The sequence below is a fragment of the Corvus kubaryi genome, unplaced genomic scaffold (genome assembly GCF_017639235.1).
Source record: "Corvus kubaryi isolate FWS band 111438036 unplaced genomic scaffold, C.kubaryi_AGA036_p1.0 37352, whole genome shotgun sequence".
Lineage (NCBI taxonomy): Eukaryota > Metazoa > Chordata > Aves > Passeriformes > Corvidae > Corvus > Corvus kubaryi.
This window is the reverse complement of record NW_024581114.1, coordinates 1-19596: the sequence shown is the minus strand read 5'-3', so window position 1 is coordinate 19596 and position 19596 is coordinate 1. Positions and strand designations below refer to the sequence as shown.

General features: G+C 46.5%; 1 protein-coding gene across 1 annotated transcript; it reads right to left on the bottom strand.

Moving 5' to 3' along the window:
• Positions 1-2213: 2213 nt before the first annotated feature.
• Positions 2214-19590, bottom strand: DNAJC11 (DnaJ heat shock protein family (Hsp40) member C11). Its single transcript, XM_042031927.1, has 16 exons — positions 19539-19590; positions 16138-16267; positions 14030-14103; positions 12739-12840; positions 9746-9874; positions 9048-9170; positions 8085-8158; positions 6904-7093; positions 6483-6568; positions 5942-6058; positions 4835-4990; positions 4613-4682; positions 4432-4489; positions 3657-3799; positions 3084-3213; positions 2214-2464 (listed from the first exon to the last, which is right to left on the bottom strand). Exons 2-16 carry the CDS (start codon positions 16223-16225, stop codon positions 2439-2441), a joined length of 1566 nt encoding a protein of 521 aa, XP_041887861.1. The 5' UTR covers positions 16226-16267; positions 19539-19590; the 3' UTR covers positions 2214-2438.
• Between the last annotated feature and the right edge of the window lie 6 nt (positions 19591-19596).

Below are 19596 nucleotides of genomic sequence, written 5' to 3'. Positions count from 1 at the left end.
GGCAGGCACTGCCCAGAGTGGCTGAAGGCAGCAGGGACACTTTGCTGGGCTTGTGCCAGGGGCCTGCTGAAGGGTGCAGTGACTGAGCTGGGGGACAGGGCTCAGGCCAGGATGCCAATGGTGCTGGAGCGCATAGTCCTGGCACCAGGTCCCTGCAGCCTCAGGGACAGCTGCAGAAACAGCCCTGGGGCAGCACTGCAACCCCTTGCAAGGACCGGAGATCTGGCTTGACCCAAACCAAGCCCTTGTGACCCCTCTGAGAGCTGTGCTGAAAGAGAGCTCCCTCCCTCCCTCGCTCCCCACCACCAGGCAGCATGGAGGACTCCAAACCACCCAAGGGCTGCCAAAGCCTTGGTGTCACCTTGCAGCTCCTGTATGTGCCACAATCCCGTAGGCACTGCTGCTCAGCCAGCTGCCATCAAAGCAGCAGCCTGAACACCTTGGCAAACTGAAAAGGTGGCTCAGCCTTTTGGAAGTGGCACTAGGTCACACTGGAAGCTAAGCTGGAAGCTCAGCTCTGCTTGCTTAGAGCTTCTGTTTTAATTCTGTTGGTAATTCTGAATTATAGAGTGATAAAGAGAAGTCCCAGGGGAGTAGTGGCTGTAAAATGGCAGCTGCTCACAGCAAGAATATGGTGGTGAAGGCTGTGGTTCTGCAGTGGGGCTGTTGTTAAGAGTCTTGGCAAAACTTGTCACTGACAAAAAACAAGGAAGAAAGGAGGAGGTGGGCTGGGGAGACCGACCGAGCATCTGGCTCTCAGGGATGCTCTTGTGGGAGTATTCTGCCATGTCCTAGTCTCTACAGGCTGGCTCCTCACTTCTGACCGTACACCTCACACAGTGACATCAAAAAGGAACTGGAGGAGATTCAGATTTCTGCCCAGTCCCACGGAGAGTGCTGTTACGTTTGCAAAACCTGCAACCCTTGCTTTCCAGGGGTTTCATCTCAGGAGCGTCCTACAGATGCAAAGGGAATGGCAGCTGCTTTTCAGCTGAATATAATTTATTGCACATTTTACATTTAATTTCAGATCGACAGAATGCTGGCCCTAAGTGAAATTGAGCCCTGCACCAGGAACTGGTCACAACTGGAAAGTTTTGGTTTTAATAAAAACAAATGAACACCCCTTCATAATATGAACTTGTTTTTTAGAGGGGAGAGCATCTCTTTTGGAAACCTCATTCTCCTCTCAGGTGCAGTGACCTGAGCACAGAGAACCAAAGCTGCCCAGAACAGGGGCCAAGTCCACATCAGGAAAGGAGTTACAGCAGTTGTCAAAAGCAACTCTGCACTGCCAACACACGGGTGTTTTCCCCTCTGCTCTCACCCATGAGCAGCAAGGGCTGGTCTGGACTTCGCCAGAGCAAAACTATCACCAAGCCACGATGATTCCTTGTTTCTCTGTAAAAGCCTCAGTGATGCTGATGTACCCAGTGTGTAGCAGATTCTACAAGGTGCCGTTTCCAGCTGCTGTGTCACCAGGCCAGGACTGCCCTTCTGCTGGAAATCCCTGACAGGGCTTCTAGGCAAGATAAAGTCAATGGATTTATGCCGTAACTGCTGCTTTTCAGAAAGGGCAGATGAGTGTTACATTTTCAGCTTTTTATCCATTTGGCCTCCCTCCTCACTTTGGTATGGTTTACTTTATGAACTACATTTATTCTTACTAGAAATAAATTAGATGTGAAGAGATAGTTGCAGCATCTGAATCAAATGAAATTAATTGCTGTCCTTCTCCCTCACTTGCTTTCCTCTTTTTCTGGAAATCCTTGACAATACATGGTTGTGGGTGGCAGAAAAATTAATAAAACTATGATACACTGTGTCCTTGTCTGGAAGAGCAGTGTTGGAAATGAGCAGCTGGATGGACTGGTGCTGAAGAGGTCCATGTTACTACAAAAGGCAAATTCATTCATACTTAAGCACATACTTTTCTTAACAAGTGCATTTCAAACACAGATTTGAGATTGAAACAATCACTGACCTCTCTCCAAAAGTATTTGCACAGGGGACTTCCAGGAGGTGGCCAGAGAACTGAAATTCCCCTCATGAGCAGGAGAAGGTGTGTTACCTACCCCAGGAAGTATGTGGAGAAGTGAGAACAGGTCTTCGTCCCTGCTGAGCGCCAGGAGGGAGGTGTGAGTGCACGAACGGGCCGTGGCCAGCTGGGAGCAGGATGCCCGCTCAGCCCCTCGGCAGAAAGCACTGTGCACTCAGAGTCACACTGCTTTATTGGGTACCGAGCCACAACTCAGATATTGCCTGGGAGCCGCCTGGAGCAGCAGGGTCTGTCCTTTTGTCCCTAACAGAACCAGCAGGACACCGCCTGCTATACAGACAGTAAAAATAAAAGTGTCTCTGTTCAAACTCGCAGCGTCCGGGGGAGGTTTTGCAGTTTCCGTTGACCCAGGTACCATGAGAGACACGTGTTCCCCGGATTAGCCATCGGCATCGATCCTGTGAGCTGTGGGGGAGAACAAGGAATGGACACGTGCTGGAGCCCACCATTGTACCACAGACAGGCAGGAACATTTCTGGCCACTAATGAGACACAACTCCAGTATTTGGAGACATTGCCTCCAATGCACTTCTGGAAGCTCTGTCAGTTGGATGTGCTGCTCACACTGGGCAGGGAGCTGGTCTAGGGCAAACAAAGGTCTGTGCCCTTGACAGGGGTGTCAGTAAAAGTTGTCACAAGCAGATACTGGTTTCACAGAGCTATTCCACCAGGGAAAATATTTTGGCAGGTAAGATAAATGGGGACAAGGAAGAAATCTGGCTCAGGACTCCATACATTAAATTCAGTCCCCAGATAGCCACCCAGTGCTGTGAACTGCACAGAAGGATGCTGGCACCTGTGGGAAGTCTCTGCTTCCAGCCCCAGTTAGAGATACAGACTGGCTGGTACAAACAGCTGCAGAGTTGCTGCTGAGTTCTTTTGGGCCTTACTGCAGAAGCAAGTCATGGTCAGTCCATACCAGTAACCCCAGTTCTGAACCCCAGTTCTGTGTGCTTCACCACAGAGCTGAAGTAGTCCATTACTGGTTCCCCAAGGAAGATGCTGGGCAGCCTGTACTACTTACATTGCTTTGGTATCCTTAGGGCCTCATTGTCAGCTGACATCACTTGGTGCAGAACTCCTCGGAACTGATAAAGCACTTTCAAACTCTTCTCCTCACCCACACAGGGGTCGTAGAAGCCTGGAAGCCCAGCCTTGAACCAGAGAAGGACAGATTGAGCATTAGGGAATGGACTTTCACAGCTCTCCAGCTGGCCAAAAACATTTATTAGTGCCAAGACAAGGTGTCATAAAAAAAAAAAAAAAAAAGAGTTTTGTTGCCAGCAAGGTGAGACACTGGGGAATCACCTCTGCAAGTTTTCAGTGCATAGAAGTAAACCAGGGGGTTGGGAAGTTCCTGGTGTACAGCCCCAAGGTCTGTAACACCCACTGTCCCACAGTGCAGACACTGGCACTGGAAAAGCCCCGAGAAACAGAAGCTCCTGGAAGTTTGTAATACTTGGTATGTAAATGGCATCTGTGAATTGATCCAGAGCCACTGGAGAGATCCCCTGGCAGGACACCATATGGTTCAACCAAAATTCTGAGCCACACATTTGAGTCCCTGAATCTGGGCTTTGACAGAACAGCTACGTACCTTGGAGGCCTCTGTAAGGATGAGTTTAGAATCCTTCACCAAGCACTGCAGAGGCACAGTCACATCTATAACCTTCACCTTCTCATTCTTCCTGCTGTTGTCGTTAACAAACTTCCCATACCAGGCGTTCACTACAATCAGACCTGCATTTCCCAGGAAATCACAGCTGTGGTGGAAGGCTTCCACTGACAAAAAGACCATCCCAGCATTTTGTGTTGCTTTCAGTGAGACTTAATTCTCCTGGCCTGGACCCATGCTTCCCAACAAAGAACAACATTTTTAGTTGGGTGTTTGTTAGCAACCTTCAGCACTAGAATGGAGTGACAGGACTTCAGTGCCACACGGATGTGACAGTCCACATGGATTTCAGTTCACTTTGGAACATTCTGTGGAAAATTGCTAGTAACCATCAGAGATCAGATTCCCAGTACAATCCAGGAGCAAACCATGTAAGGGAGCAATCAGTGAAAGCTGAACTTCAGACTACAACTTTTGCACCTATTTATACACACACACCTCTCTCTAGTGAAGAGGTGAATCCAGACTGTTGCCTTCAGTCTGTTGATCCACTTCACACCATGTCCCAAGATAATATTCTGTGATCCCTCTTAAGCTCAGGTACCTGGAGCTGAGTCATAGTGGGGCTCCCCCACTACGTGTGCAGCAGCAACTACACTGCACTTCATCAGTAGTGGGAATGAAGAAACAACGTGTTTGCATTGTTTCTTCTTCTCTTCAAATTTATAGAACAAGTAAATGATACAATAATCTTTACCCATTCTGGCTTCCTCTGCTTCGATTATCCTTCGGACTGACTCCTGCATTAACCGGACCTGTCACAACACAAGTGGCAGAGGAGAAATCATGCAGGGTCAGACACCATGGCCAGAAGAGAATGGTCCAGAGTGAAAAGAGTTTTCTTTCACTAAGAGGACCGAGTTACAAGAAAGACTCACTGCAGCTTCAGCCTCCTGCTTCTTCTGTAGGATGTCGCTGGCTGTGCTCTCCCGCTGCTTCTCCAGCTCTCTGGCAGAAGGAAGACAACATCTCATCAGGAACACATGGCTGGGATTCAGGCAGAAACTGGCAGGGTCTGCTTACCCACCCCAATTACAACTGACCCACAACCTCACACAAATGAGCCTGAGTGAGACTTCCTCAGGAAAGTGCAAACTCACCTCTCCTTCTGTGCCCTGAGGTAGGGTTTGATGACCAGCCTGTGCATGGCAAAGTAGATAACGAGAGGTCCCACGGTGGCATAGAACACGGCGCTGGGAAGCAGCTGATCTGTTAGGTGGACAGGGAAGAAGTAGGTCTGGCTGGCCCTATTCAGCCTGCAACAAAGAAGAGCAGAGGGACGGTAAGAGGAAAAGCAGAGCTGGATGTGCTTGATGAAGCACATTTAGCAGCAGTGTGTGCTGCTGAACCAAGGGGAGATGAATGAGGAGCTCAAAAAGGTGAAAGCCCAACAAACTGAAAAAGCCAACGGTAGGAAAGGCAGCTGACACCAGCCAGAGCCAGACTTTGAAGCAGCAGCTTGTGATAGTACCTGACCATTCTAAAGTTCTTTTTTTAATCTTAGGAGAATTTGCTTGGTCATTAATTTCAACAGAAAAAGGGACAAATGCTTCTAGAGAAGGCCTGTGTTCATAACAATGGCATGGGCCTTCAGGGCAGGTGTACATGAATATTTTTCTGATGTTTATAACAATATTTATTTTAGAAAACATGAGTTTCCTTGGGCCTGAGTTCTTTAGGCCCTCCAGCAGTTTCACACCCTGCCTGTATTTGGCCCCAATCCAAGTGCACCACAGCACAGGGACACTTAATGAGCTCTGTCCCTCTGTGAACTGCACCTTATTAATGGTAAAATCATCTGCATTTGGTAATGGTAGTTCCCTAATTCAAGCATACACTTGTGTACAGCATAATACACATGGAATCCAGCTCTACTAGTATTTTCAGAAATCTTCCATTCACTTACCAGAATGCTCCAAATCTCACTTTAAGCTGTATTCCAGAATATTCTGATGCCCACACACACACACACACACACACACACACTGAGGGGGCTCAGGCTGTGAGTCACACCTGTGGAAGGCACCCACTGCTTACGGTGGGCTTACAGCTTGCCTTAGAGCTGAGGGCAGCTGCACCCCCTCCAAGTGATGTATCAATACACCTGTATTGCCCTGGGACTGGGACTTTCCCACCTGAATACTGGAAATAGAATCATGGAGGTTATGGTCAGCCTCTGTAATTAAGAGTTGTGATCTTGAACTGACTTGATTTTCAAGGAGACTCCTTGAGGAACACCAACGCTGACAGTGGCTCCTAAAACACTGTGTCTGGAAATCTTCCTCTCTGCTCCATACTCCACTATGGTCCCAAAGAAACCCGCCCTAGAATGACAGAACCAAGAACTGTTAAGACAGGGAAGACACTTGAATTTCTCTTGTAATTCCCAAACAAGTAAAGCATGGAAATGCATCTGACTGCAGCAGATGTTGGCCTCTGGAAGATTCACTGTGTATCTCCAAGGTGAGATTAGCCCTTCCAGCTTGCCAAGTAGTAAACAAGAACTTCTGGCTTTCTTGTTGGGGATGATACAGAGATATCATACACAAGTATTTTAAGTTCCACTTAACTCCAGAGGCACAAAGGGCCAAGCCTCCAAGACATTCACTTCAGCCTTTAAAGGGTGAAAAGCAGATTCCCAAAAGCCACAGAAGCATTTGGTTTGTGTGGAACCTGGAGGCCTACAGCAGCAGGAGAGGTCAGAGTCCTCAGGCTGCGAGCAACGTGAATTCCCTCTTGAGCACTTACTTGAGAGAACCTTTCACTCGTGTTTGATCCTCATCCTGAAACTTATGCTGGTAACTGACCATCATGAAAGAATGGGGGATTCCCAGCTGAAACACAAGAGGGACAAATGTATGAAAATTGGCCACTGCTGAACTTTCCCCACAATTTCCTTTCTCACCCTTGAAGTAGCACAGAACACAGAGCAGTGCTTGCCACTTACAACCTCTGCTGTCTGTGTTGTCCTGACCTTACTCTAAGCTGACCCATGTCAGCTATGACAATGCCAAGAGCTGTGCTCTGCCAAACAGCTGGTTACCTACATTAGGTCTAACGTGGGATATACCAGCTGCTCCTTTAACCTCTAATCCCAAAGCAAAATACTGGTGGGACAGGAAGGTGAGGCCCCTGTCTCCCACAGGGCAGGATCACCTGTGGCTCTCACCTGCATTGCCACAGTGAAGTGGCTGGTTTTGGTGTCCCGGACAATACTGGTGTTCATGGCTGACTGGATGCCCCACCGCCACTGCAAGTAGCCCATCGTGTTCTTGTCCAGGTTGCGGGCCAGAACTGTGGTGAGGCCGGGGCGGACTCCGCGGGATGAGAACTGCAGGGCACAGTTTGTGGTGATGAAACTAGACAAATGAGGGAAAACTTGTCAGTGAAAAAAAACACAGGCTCCCAGGTGGCCTCAAATTCCTTCTTGCCCAGGAACTTTGCTGCATGCCCAGAGACCGTCCTGCAAACAGCATGGTGCTTGAGGCTTTCAGGGAAAAATCAAAATTAACTTAGACTGCCCTGACCGCAGTGGCGCTCAGGAGAGCAGGCTGTGCCCTGGTTTACTGTCTGCACACAGCGCTGCCCAGGCAGCCGTTTGCATCCAGCCTTCCCCTTCCTGCCCTGTGCAGGTAACATCCTGGTCTCTGAAGAAGAACACACTGGGCTATTGGCACAGAGCAACCCTGCTATTTAATAATCCTTGGGCATCAGCTCTAAAAGCCAGCGCTAAAGCACTCTTCGGGGAACAAGAACCCTGTACAAGCTCTAAGGAATGGTATATTTACTGAATTCAAAAATATAAACAGAGGGAACCTACATGAGCTCCTGTGATGCTCTGACACGTGGCTCCAATCACAGCCCTTACTTTGTATTCTCCTTTGCAACCTGAGACCTCTATTCATTTGTAAACAGACATGACACTAGTTGCAAATTTGGCATTATTTCTCTAAAATATGACACATCATCTCCTGTTTTCTGTCAGAAACTCCCTCTCACACATGGAAGCATCAAAAGAGCTCCCCATTTTTTGTTCTGCTCCCAGCGCAAACAGCTGTTGCTCTGATTGGAAATCCTGCCTCAAGTACCACGATTAATGAGAAGATCAAGTACAAATCTTAGGATGTGGAACACAGACCTTCCTTAAACTGGAAATATGGAAAGGGAGAGCACCAACACCCAGAAATAATGCAAGTATTTTGACAATACAAGTATGACCTTAAGTCTAAAGCAAAAATACCTTATTTTGTAGGACAGAAAACAAATCCAAAATTAATGTGGAAGAGAATTCAAGCCATTTAGTTCCTTATTGTGGAATATTAACCACTAGGCCATTTCTCTAATATTTACCATCTTGGTGTAAGATTACGAAATATCTTCAGCCCAAAGAGAGGTCCGTGAAGGTCTCCAGCTCCAAACTCCAACTGTTGGAATGCACAATGCAGAGTGTTAGAAGAAAACATCCTTTACAACTGTGACAAAGTATGTCACAAGCATCATTTTCATCACAGCTGTTTTACACGCCTGGTAACATGGCAACATTTACCACCTCTTTCAGCACCCTCCCTTTTCTGCAGCTTTGCATTCAGAAGAAAAGGTGTCTCGCCGAGTTGGAGCTCATGGGTAAAACAAAGCCACTTTTGTAAGCTACAGGTGACTGCTGTTGGCACCTGCTTTGGTCACTGCAGGAAACGTGGAGAAAACTCCTCCCTCACAAAATCCTGACACAAATCAAAAGCCTCCAGTCTGTGAATCTCAAATGAGAAGACGACTCCTCCTGAGCTGAGGAAGCAGGCTAGCAGGAGCTTGTGTGCAAGAAGGAAGGCGCAGACAGCTTCCAGCTATACCAGTGACACCACAAGCATCTCAAACACAGCCCAGCTTTCAGGTGCAACATGGGACCTTCCAGCTGCTCAGACCATATCTGCTGGGGGGGTCAAATTATTTTCCCCATAACTTCCTACCATGCAAGCAAAGCAGTTTTGGAAGCAAAGGCCAACTACTGCACTGCCCTAACGTGCCTGCTCACAGCACTGTGCCTTCAGATGGAGAAATTAGAAAGACTAGAGACATCAGGTAACAATTCTGTCTGCACAAGTGAAGTCCAAATTGCATGGCCAAATGGAGGGGGGAGAAAAATAAGAAAAAACAAGGTTTGGTCTTCCCTTTGTCTCATATTCCTTTAAGAATTCCTTTTTCTACACTTTATAAAACATGAGAGATGAACCACAGCTAAAGTCTCCCCCTGCCCCCCCCAAATAGAACACTGGGTAATAGATTGAATATAATGTTGTATAACAGGTGTACTCTTACCTCTCCCCATCCCTTGGCAGATGTCACTCGTCTCAGTGCAAGATTAATTGATCCCCCTCCATTCCCATTCTGGGTGGAAAGGTTACCAGACAGTATTGCTGTATCTGTGGAAGTCAGGGGTGCCTGAAAAATGAATATATTGTTACTAGTAACTCTGATCCCAATTCACGCATTTAGTGCATGTTCTGCAAAGACATAATCACCACTGAAAAGTGTAAATGGTTTTGTAGTCAAACATCAAGCATGGCAAAAAGTCAGATAATTCTTACCATACCAGACACTTGTGACACCTGTAATGTACCACCTTGAAGTCCTGACCTCGAGCTGTAAACCCTTCTCATCTCTCTAGCAGACTAAATTCTCTGAAACAGGAAATGCTTCCCATTGTTTTCCTTATGCACATCCTCAAGACTGGGTGCCATTTGCTTTCATCCACTGAACACACCCCTTTCAGTGAGAACTGGGCACTGAGCATCCCCATTGGCAGGAGGGCAGGACCACTGCAGCCCACAGACCAGTCACCCGAACACTACAGAGCCAACCCAGCACTTGGCTGGCTCCAAGCTGCCTCCTCCCACCCGTGCTGGCCACCACGTCCCCCCCAAATCCTGTTGAGAACCCCTGAGCAGCGTGTTCTGTGTTCCGTGGTGCCTCATTCGCTCACGCCCTGCTCACACGGCATCATCTGCCCTCCTCACCTCGATGGACTGGGATATGTGCATTTTGTTTATCTCAATCTGGGGAAAGTTGCTCCCAGGCACATCTTCATACTCCTCGTCGTAACGATCAAACAGGTCAGTGGCATCTATTCCCACACTAATTGTTCCCTGAGGGATGACAAGTGAAACAGGCATTTAGCATTAGCAAACATCTGACGTACACAGGATGAGTGGCTGAACCATTCCTGGCATGATTACATTTTTGTGCAGTTTTCCATTGTCCTGCAATTACTTTTACCACTCTAAAATGCATTTCCTAATGCACAAGGCAAAAGTGAATGATGAAAATATTTCAAAACAGCAATATAAATCATCAAACAGACTGGAGAAAAGGCAGTTTTTCAGCACAAACTCCACTTGCAATCCCGGGAGGTCATTTTTCTGTTGTGACACATTACAGAAGCAGGTAGAACACCTTTACACAGCAGGTTTCTTCTTTCCCCACAACTGACTGTGCCCTGTCAGTATTTGAAAGTTGAAATAATATATTCTAGAAATTGATTTTCTTCAATGGAACTTAGTCAGAAAACCTCTACAGACTTCTTCTTACGAGTTACCTAAACCAACTTAGGACTGAACTGTATCATTCACTTGCAATTGACCTTGTTAGTCAAATATTTTGATTTCTTTTTCTAGTTTATGTTTAGTGATCAGAAGGAAAGCTTGACAAAGACATACTTTTAGCAAGTGGTAAACATTTCCTTTCTCAGACCATAGAAAAACTTATTCCTATGGAAAACTAGGCCACAGCTCAATAGTCTGGCTACCTGCTGCTGTGCTCCCTCAGACTAACTGCAGGAGTGTGTTTCTTTGAAAAGAGCACAATTAGATCCTTGTCTGGGTCATATAACTTCAAGATGCTTTGGAAACCTTCCCTGTGGACCCATTTGACAGCATCCCAGCTCCTATAAAACGTACGGATTGCAATAAAAACCCCCCCTCTGTGTGCAAGCACAGACTGAACTCTGAGCAGTTTGTGTATGGAAACTATATAGCTGGGTAGGTACAAACCCCACTCACACTGAGGCCAAGCACAGATGGAATAAATCCTTATTTCAGACTGAAAGAGCGTTTTTCCTTGATCGCTCCTCTCTAATCAAATGCTGGACCATAAATAAAGGAAGAATTGCAGAGTCTGGCAGGACTTGAACCTACTCTCTGCCTGGGCTCCCAGGCTATCTATTTGCTGCAGAGATTCCTAACCTCTTCTCAGTGTTTATTTTCTGATTACTTATGAAGCAAAAATTGGATAAATATTTTAAAACTGAAAGGTGTGGTTATTTCCAGTAGAACCCTGGAACAGGGGCTGTGGCCCAGCTGTTTACTAACCACCCTTGGCAGATGGTGAATTTCAGAGCAATTGCACTCATTGTTCTGAGTGGTGACACCAACAACCAGCTCCTGCCCTTTCAGGAACTATCTGCAAAGTCACCTTCAAGGGACTCCAGACTCTACAGCTTCTCCAGTTTCAGCCCTCTCCTATGCCATGCTGTTCCTTGAAACGAGGCCAAAAGAAGAGGGAAGCAATGGAAAACCTCTAACCACCCTGGAAGGGTGCAGTCCTGTACTAGCAAACACCCACTGGAGACCATCCTGCTGTACTTGGCTTACTGGTGCCACAATGCTGCACCCTTTGGAAAGATGCACCAAGATGCACACACATTCCTGAAATTCACTGCACCTCGTATCTCTAAAACACACTCAAAATATTACGATTTTCTTTTTCACACATATGAATTGTACAGCAAATATCCCTCCCAAGGAAAAAGGAAACCACCTGAACCTCTCCATGAAAATCCACAAGATCTGTTCAGAGAGAAGGAGCATCTTGCCGTTCAATAGATACTCACACAACACTTTATGCTTGTTTATCCTTCCAGTACAAACCAGTTCTTAGTGTCTATGCCCTACCCACAGCCTGGGGATCTGTACAGTCCACTTGCTTTGCTAAGAGCAGTGCAAATCCAAAGGCAGTGCCAAGGTAAATGCCTCAAAATATTACAGCTCTGCTTAGATGGATGCTTTCCTTAGGATCCAGTCCTAAGCACCACTGCAATCCCACATCTGTGCACTCAGAGGACACTGTGATTTTACACTAACATATGAATTCATTCAGTTAATTGATGCAGCTCTTGGTAACGTTAGTCGCTGCATAAGAACCAAGATTTTTGTAATTCAACAAGCTTTGAAACTTCAGTCAGGGACCATCCTGACAAAGCCCAGGTTTGCCTCACACACTCATTAAGCCAAGAGCCAGCAAAGCCACCATGAATCTGAGCTATGGATACGCTGGCCAATCGCCACGTCCATCTTTCCCTGCCATCCCAATGGTATTCCTGAGCACCTCTGACCAGCCAAGGTTAGCTGTGAGGTGAGTCACTCGGGGTCAGAGTCTGCTGCTCAAACAGACCAAGATGGGAACAGCAGCTGGGATGATTCTCATCCTGAGGGCACGATCACGCTTTCCAAAAACAGGCACTAACCGTGACACTGGCAGGACCCCAATCCTGTTCAGGTTGACTTTGCTCACAGTGCTGCTGCCCAGCTGGCTCAGGGCTGCCTCAGATTTGTTGCTGGTTTCATTTGAATAGCTCCCTGCATTGTTGTGACACTGCAGCAGTGCCAAAGGGAAAAACTGTCAGGTAACTGCAGTGAGTTACATTTTATTTAGAAAACTTGGAAAGAAATCATAAATATTTCAGCGTTAGGTCTATTTTCTGAAAATTGCTGAAAAAGGTATTATGTCCCAACATGTTTCTCTAAGAAAAGAAGAACATTCAGTAGGGGATTGTTCAAAGAGTGAGCTGTTCTCCCTATATTATGCAGAGAAACTGCAAAGACAGAAAGTCATGCAGCAAGTATAGACACATGAGGGGCTCTTCCCTACAGGCCCTCACCTAGGCTCCGCACACCCTGCACACTGGTGATAATTACAGATCCACTCTTGAGACCAGGATTAAGTCTTTGCTTACCTTTGGATTAGTTCGCTGCTGCAGTCTCCTCTCTTCCCTCTCTCTCTGCAAACGCTCAAATTCTTCCCTGATTTCAGCTGCAGTTCTCTTTCGTTCCACAACCTGCTCAAAAAGAAATGAAAACCAAACGATTACCAGGCAGAGGCTGCTCAGGGCATTGTGGTGCTGGAGGGTCAGAGGCCCATGGATGCAGGATGCACTACCACGCTGCCCTGGCTGCTGAAACCACCCTGCACAAATTTCAATAGGCAGAGTTTGGAACAAAGCACCTGTGCCAGATTAAAGGGCAGGCATGAGAGAAAACCCCATGCCTTGTGAGAAGGGAAAATGGTTTTGTTATTTCTATTCCCTTGACAAAACCAGGGCAAAGATCTTTCCAAGCAAAACTACAAGACACTGCAGTGCAGCTGTTACCCTCAGCGATCCATTAACTGCTCTACCAAGTGTGGACACAAAAATGAAAATGACTGAAAGTCTCCAGCCTGAGGTAAACTGATTCAATGAGAGTTGTGTGATTGTAGGCTATGCTGGTTCACAGCTGCTTACCTGACAAGGCTCAGGGAATTTTTTACACAGGCCCAGTTTTGGAATGGATAGAAGGAGTATTTGATTTGGCTTTTCAAAATAAGATCAAGTCTGCCAAAAGCAGTTCAAAAACATCTGTTACATCCTGGATCTGCTCCACATTTCTAGCAACTGACTCCAAGTTTGACCTTGGTGCTGACCTGACCCAATACCATAGGATTCTGCTTCAAGCAGCACAGTGCAATCAACTAGGGCTGGCAGAGGCCAGCAAGGGACTCAAGAGCTGGACAGACATGAATGGAGAAGTTCTGTTCCAAAGCCCATAAAACCCAACCAAAACTAAACCAAACCAAAACCACAAAAAACCCCACCCCAACAAGCCCAGGAAGAAAAAGTAATTTCAAACTCAGAAACTAGTTGATGCTGAAAAAAACAAGTTTCAGATGAAAAAGATGGGATTAGATGGACAATAATGACACATTTGTCTCAGATAAAGATGTTGCCTGTCATGGTAATATCCTACCAGGGAACTCTGAATGTCAGGTTTATTGTTCTCTTGTCAAGTGCAAAACCAAAAGGTTCTTTGAAAATCCATCATGGTGTTTCAGCAGGGACAGAGAGAGACAGAAATAACTAACCAAGAATGCCTTCAAACCAACAGGCATTTATTACCAGCCAGGTGTCAGTGTAGCTGATAGAACAACAATGGCAGATAAAGGTGGGCTTAGTCAAAGCCACTGGCCATAACGTGCTCAATTTCTCTCACCTCCCAGCCTTCCATCTCCAGTCCTCTCCTCCCATATATGTCATAGATGGCTCTGGTCTGTGGATCACTAAGCACTGTAAATTGAAACCAAAAGAGAGGAGAGAACTCAGTTTTTGGTCTTCTCCTCTGATTTCGGACCAAAATACTCATGATATTTGGAATTCAAGCACAGATCCTGGAAACATCTTGTTCTACAGTTGCACATTAACCCCTTTGAGGCTTCCACATGCTTTACTGAGAGGACATACTGACTTTTCCCCCCAACAAATCCAATTTTTTTCTTCTTCTTTTTCTGAAACAAGTGGAAAGAACACAAGAGACATGCAGCCTAAGTGAATGTGTAGGGGGGTTTCTAACACCGCTTTCTTTGACTGAAGGTGACGCAAGCCCTCTAACAACCATGCAGATTATGAGTAATTTGGCCAGAGCAGTCCCTGGGCCCTACCTGGAAATGGCACCCACCTCTGTCTGGCTTTCAAAGCTCTATGGTGCTTCCTTTGATCTTCCTCACCATCCATGTCCACTGATCCTTTCCCACCTAGTTCCCCACACGTGGTACATGCCAAGCACCAACAGAGCAATTTCCACGAGGCAGTTCACACCTTGCCAAACATTAACTAAGAGATAATGGCAAAGGTGTGTGTAGAATCTGAACCTCCCAAAACCTCACCCAATGCAATGGACAACACAAAACACAACAGGAGACTGCAGAACAGTTACTTTAGAAAAAGAGTGGGCACAGAATTAGGAAGAATCTTTAAAGGGTAAGGCATATTTAAATGCATAAGTTCCTATAACACACCTTTCTGTAAGAAAAAAATAAATCAAAAAATCACTATTTCCTCTTCCAGGGTTTCAAGACCAGGTTTATCATTATCATGTATTTCTTGTGGCTGTGGGGAAACTGATGTGTCCCCAGGGAGCTAGGGGAGTACAGTAAGGCAAAAAGAGGCTTATACTGGTAATTAAGTTTTGGTCTGAACTAGTGGAATATTATTGGACTTGCTAAATGTCACAGGCAGACACTGCTTTTTATGAATTCTGATAAAATTAATCTTTTGTCATGTGGTATTAAGAGATGGAAGAGGAGAAACAGAAAACAGGCAGGAGGTAGAATGGCTCATTTCCAAGATGTCAAAATTTTTGCTTGTAACATACTACACTCACATTTGGTACTAAACCCAATTTCCATGTTCATTGCAAGGCAGAGCCAAGAGGAGCCAGAAAATTCAAAGGGAAGCTGCTGCCTCTAATGTAAGGCCACTCACCACACTAAAATGAAATTACTGAAGCACTGTGAGTTTTTGTTCCCCACATCATCAAGGTCAGACCTTCCCTGCTCTCCCAGCAAAAGCTTCCACATGTCCTAACACCTAACCTAGGGACAACAGGAAAGACTCCACACATGCTCAAGTCCAACTGGAAGGAACAAATGCTTATCAGTCAAAACTAGGGGAGTAAAAAATATTCACTCATATTTGATGTTGAATGGGGGAATATTTATTCATAATTTTGCTTTAGTTTGTCTTTAGGCTCCAGGACTGGGTGCACCAGGTTTGTAACATGGATGACTCCTATCAGCTTCTAATCCACCTGCACTCCAGGTGCAACTTGCACACCAGGATTTAAGTAAATTTCAGTTTAATTCAGTGTATTTGAAAAGGGCTTTGGCACAAGAATAAACTCTAACTGCTATGAATCAGTTGTCCTTTCAGTCTGAGCATACAGAAGAACTTGCTGGAAATGGAGACCACAGCCAGGTGACAGGGAACAGAACCCAGGGATGCAGCAGTTCATCAGTACAATATGAAACTGCCTCTCTGTTTGAAGCTTTTCAGTCTTTATTCTCCTATGGAAGAGGTCTTCAGAAGTAAGGGAAGTGATAAGAAGATCATTTACAACATGCAGGAGGTAAGACGGACACTCCACATCTCATTCCCTGCAGTATTTATATGGCATTTCTCCTCTGACTTATGGGACAGAAGCAGGAAACAGCATTGATAAGTACCAGAAAATTTAATTATTACTCTGTAATAATAAATAGCTTCAAAAAGCATGAAGACACAGCTCTCCCAGAAACCCCCTGCAAAGTTCAGCCTCCCCCTGACCTTCATACGCTTGGTGGACAAGGTTGAAGAGCCGCTCAGCCTGGGTTTTGAGCTCGGGGTCGCGGTGCTTGTCGGGGTGGTACAGCATGCATAGCCGGCGGTACGCAGCCTTCAGCTCCTCCTGGGAGGCCTGTAAAAACCACCAAAAATGAACTCAAGGACAGCCAATGCCCCTTCCAAAAGGCCACTCTCAAAATCAGCCCTGAAAGGAAAGTCTGTCAGTTGTTTTGGCCCAAAATCAAGAATGGACTATTGCTTCATTACATAAGTTAATAAAATATTCAGTAAACACACCAGGATTGTCCACACTATCTGTAGTGCAACAAGGGACCTCAACAGCCCATCAGTGTATACCCAGGTATGAAAAACTGTGTAAAAACCCCACCACCCAAGCAACCCATGTTCAGATGTTAGTTGTATTATGCAACTACTATCCCCTCCAAATCAGAAGAGCAAGAAAAAGCAGAGTTGCATCAGATAAAAATACATAAATCCAGAGATGTACAACAAATTCTACACATATTTCAATCTTAACCCTCAAGGAGACGCCTTAGCTATTCAAAAGCACTGACTTTCCACAGCTGTAAAGGTAAGAAATGTAAACCCACAGTTCTACACTCATCCCAGCACCTGCCTTGTGCTCCCCAGTACCCCTTTCTGCTCCCCAGGAGGGTCTGTATTGTGCTGCAAGGGAGGAAGCTGCATCATCTGCCCACAAAGCCACAGACAGATAACCATGAGAACAGAGTGCCACCAAATGCATCAAGAACGAACCCGCCTTGTCCTTTACTGCAACCACTCTGGGACCTCAGATGGCACCTGGTCTCGTTCCAAGGACATGGATGGCTCTCTCAGAATCAATACAGAAAAACCCCTGGTCCTTCCATTATCATCTCCCAGCAATGTTATTTTTGGACTCTTACCAGAGTCCTGGTAATCTCCCCTCTCTCACCTCACCCTGCTACATCCCTTGCATTGCAGGTCCTGCCCATTCCTTGGCGATTGCTTAACACCTACTTTTTAGAAGTACAGTTGCTAAAATCAACCAGAGCTTCCCCCAGGCAGAGCTTGAAAGAGCCCAACCATCCAGTTCCCAAACTGTCTGGGCAGGAACCAGTTCCTGGGTACAGGAAGCCATTCCTAGAAGAACACCCAGAGTAAAAGAACCAAAACCTGATGGTCCAGGCTGTCCCCAGGGGCTGCCACAGTCAGGACCCAGTGCAGTCAGTGAGGGGGGCACTCAGACAGGGGTGGATTTACAGACACAAATTCCATTTACTCTTGACACCCTTCAGGAAGCAAAGCTGCCACAGGTTCCTAGCTTTCACTGGGGAAATAAAGGTCCTAAAAGGTAATTTCTTAAAGTAGTATCTTTTTTACCACTTGTGGCAAGGAGGGTTTCCATCACAGAAACACACTCACTTCTGTCTCAATGCCAGGAATCCGTTTGGATTTGAGGACAGATCAGAATGTTTTTTCTGCATGTTTGTACTGTTTCATGTTAATGTTTTGAAATGATACAGCAAAAGGGGAGCTGCCAAATTTGCTGGTCCCAAGACAGTAAGGACAGCTACAATTAGCTTTTTTCTTTCTACTACCTTGTGCTTTCTTTGATATCAAATTTAAACTTGACTGGGAAGACAGGGGAACATACAGGCCCAAAATGGCATTTTAAAATCAAATTAATGATAAATGGTTTAATGTGCTATTGATTATGTAATAGAAATGAGCAGGTTCGTTTTTCATAAATGCCATGTTCAATAAAATGTTAGATTGGGCATTTCATCATCACTGAGTAGTTTGGGTCATTGGTTCAATATTCCATGAGCAACAGTCTCTTTGAAACCGCTAAAGAAACCCTGACATCATTTTTAGACTGCCAGGAAATGCAGTCACAAATAATTGTATGTAAGTTACATTTTTATTATCAAAACCCTAGTCAACATTAAAAAGCCTCCCATCTCCCTACTTGAGGTTTAAATGGCCTCATTTAAGGTCTCAAACACAGCACCACCTTTTTAGCAGACTAACATCTCTAAAAGATGAACCATTCACACACACAGAGAGCAATTCCTGCTCACAGGATCCTGCCTCCATGAGGTCACTACAGTTCCAAGCTCAGCTGTCACATCACCCTGTGCTCAGTACCCAGACATGCTGTTCACCGCATCCACTACAGGACAGTATTGCTGAAGATAATTAGCAAGGGGCAATTAACAAAGCACACACTCCTCTCTGTTGGAATTACTCCCTTGCAGACCCCTTTAACTCAGTTTCCAGCTCCCCACTGTACAAAACCCGAATGTCCTGCTCTGGAAGCCTGGCTAAGTTAACCATTAAACTTTCCCCAGCAGTCACAACCCTTGCGCGGTTCCCACCTCACCGTTTTAACCTCTGCACGCTGCTGACGTTTTGGAGGGGAATTACGAAAGCTCCCAAGGAATGTACAAGCATGGCCCCGTCGGCTTTGAACCAGATGTGGGCTCGAGTCGCACAGAATTTTTTTTAAAAGTAGCTCAGCATCAGGGAGTTCTGCAAACAGCGTGGCCATCACATGCTGTTCCTTCAGGAATGCAGCAGATTCCCACATATGAGACACAGGAGACTGGCCCCGTAGCTCAGGGACTGACAGCAGTCCCAAAGGGAACTCTTCCAAGCTATCAGACTGAATCGCTTCCAAATCTGGATCTCCCATTGCACGCAGTGGTGGTTCAGTACGAGCCTCGTCCAACTACAGCGGCCACACCCAGGCTGGCGGGCTTGATGAGCTATCTATACATATATACACACATGCACACATATATAATAGATCGATATTGCTGCTGCACTTGCTGAAACAAACTACAGCACAGTTCCTACATCCAGATCTTTGGGGATCTGCCTAATAATTACTATAAAAAAAGCAGTTGCCTCCCATTAAGTTCCAAACTGTGCCGGTGTAACAAACCTGCACCAATTAATAGCCATCTATTCTTAAAAGTGAAATCAAGGACTCTCGACCCTCCTTTCTTTGGCGGGAAAGATGTTTTGCAAAACAGTAGGTGTTTCCAAATTGGAAACGTTCGGGAAGTCTCCACAGCCGTGCCCGAGCCCGCGACCGAGGGGACGCGGGTGTGCCCCGCGTGCGCGGAGTTGCATCAGGAGCACCCCGGGAGAGCCCAAACCGCCACAATTCTGAACAAACCACGCATTTCTCGGTCCCAGCCGCCGCTCACCCGGCGCACTCAACCGGGAGCCCCGCGGCCTGGCCCGAGCTCTCCCGCCCCGCCGTCGGCAGCAGCAGCAGCCCGGCCCGGGCGGAGGACACGCCGCAGGGGCGCCGCTCCCGCCGCGGCGAGCACGAGGGTCTCGTCCCGCCCCGCCCCGCGCGGCCCCAGCCCCGCGCGGCCCCGCGGCCGCACCTCGCGGCGCACGTTCAGCAGCCCGTAGTAGTCCTCGTTGTCCGGCGCCTCCTCGCCC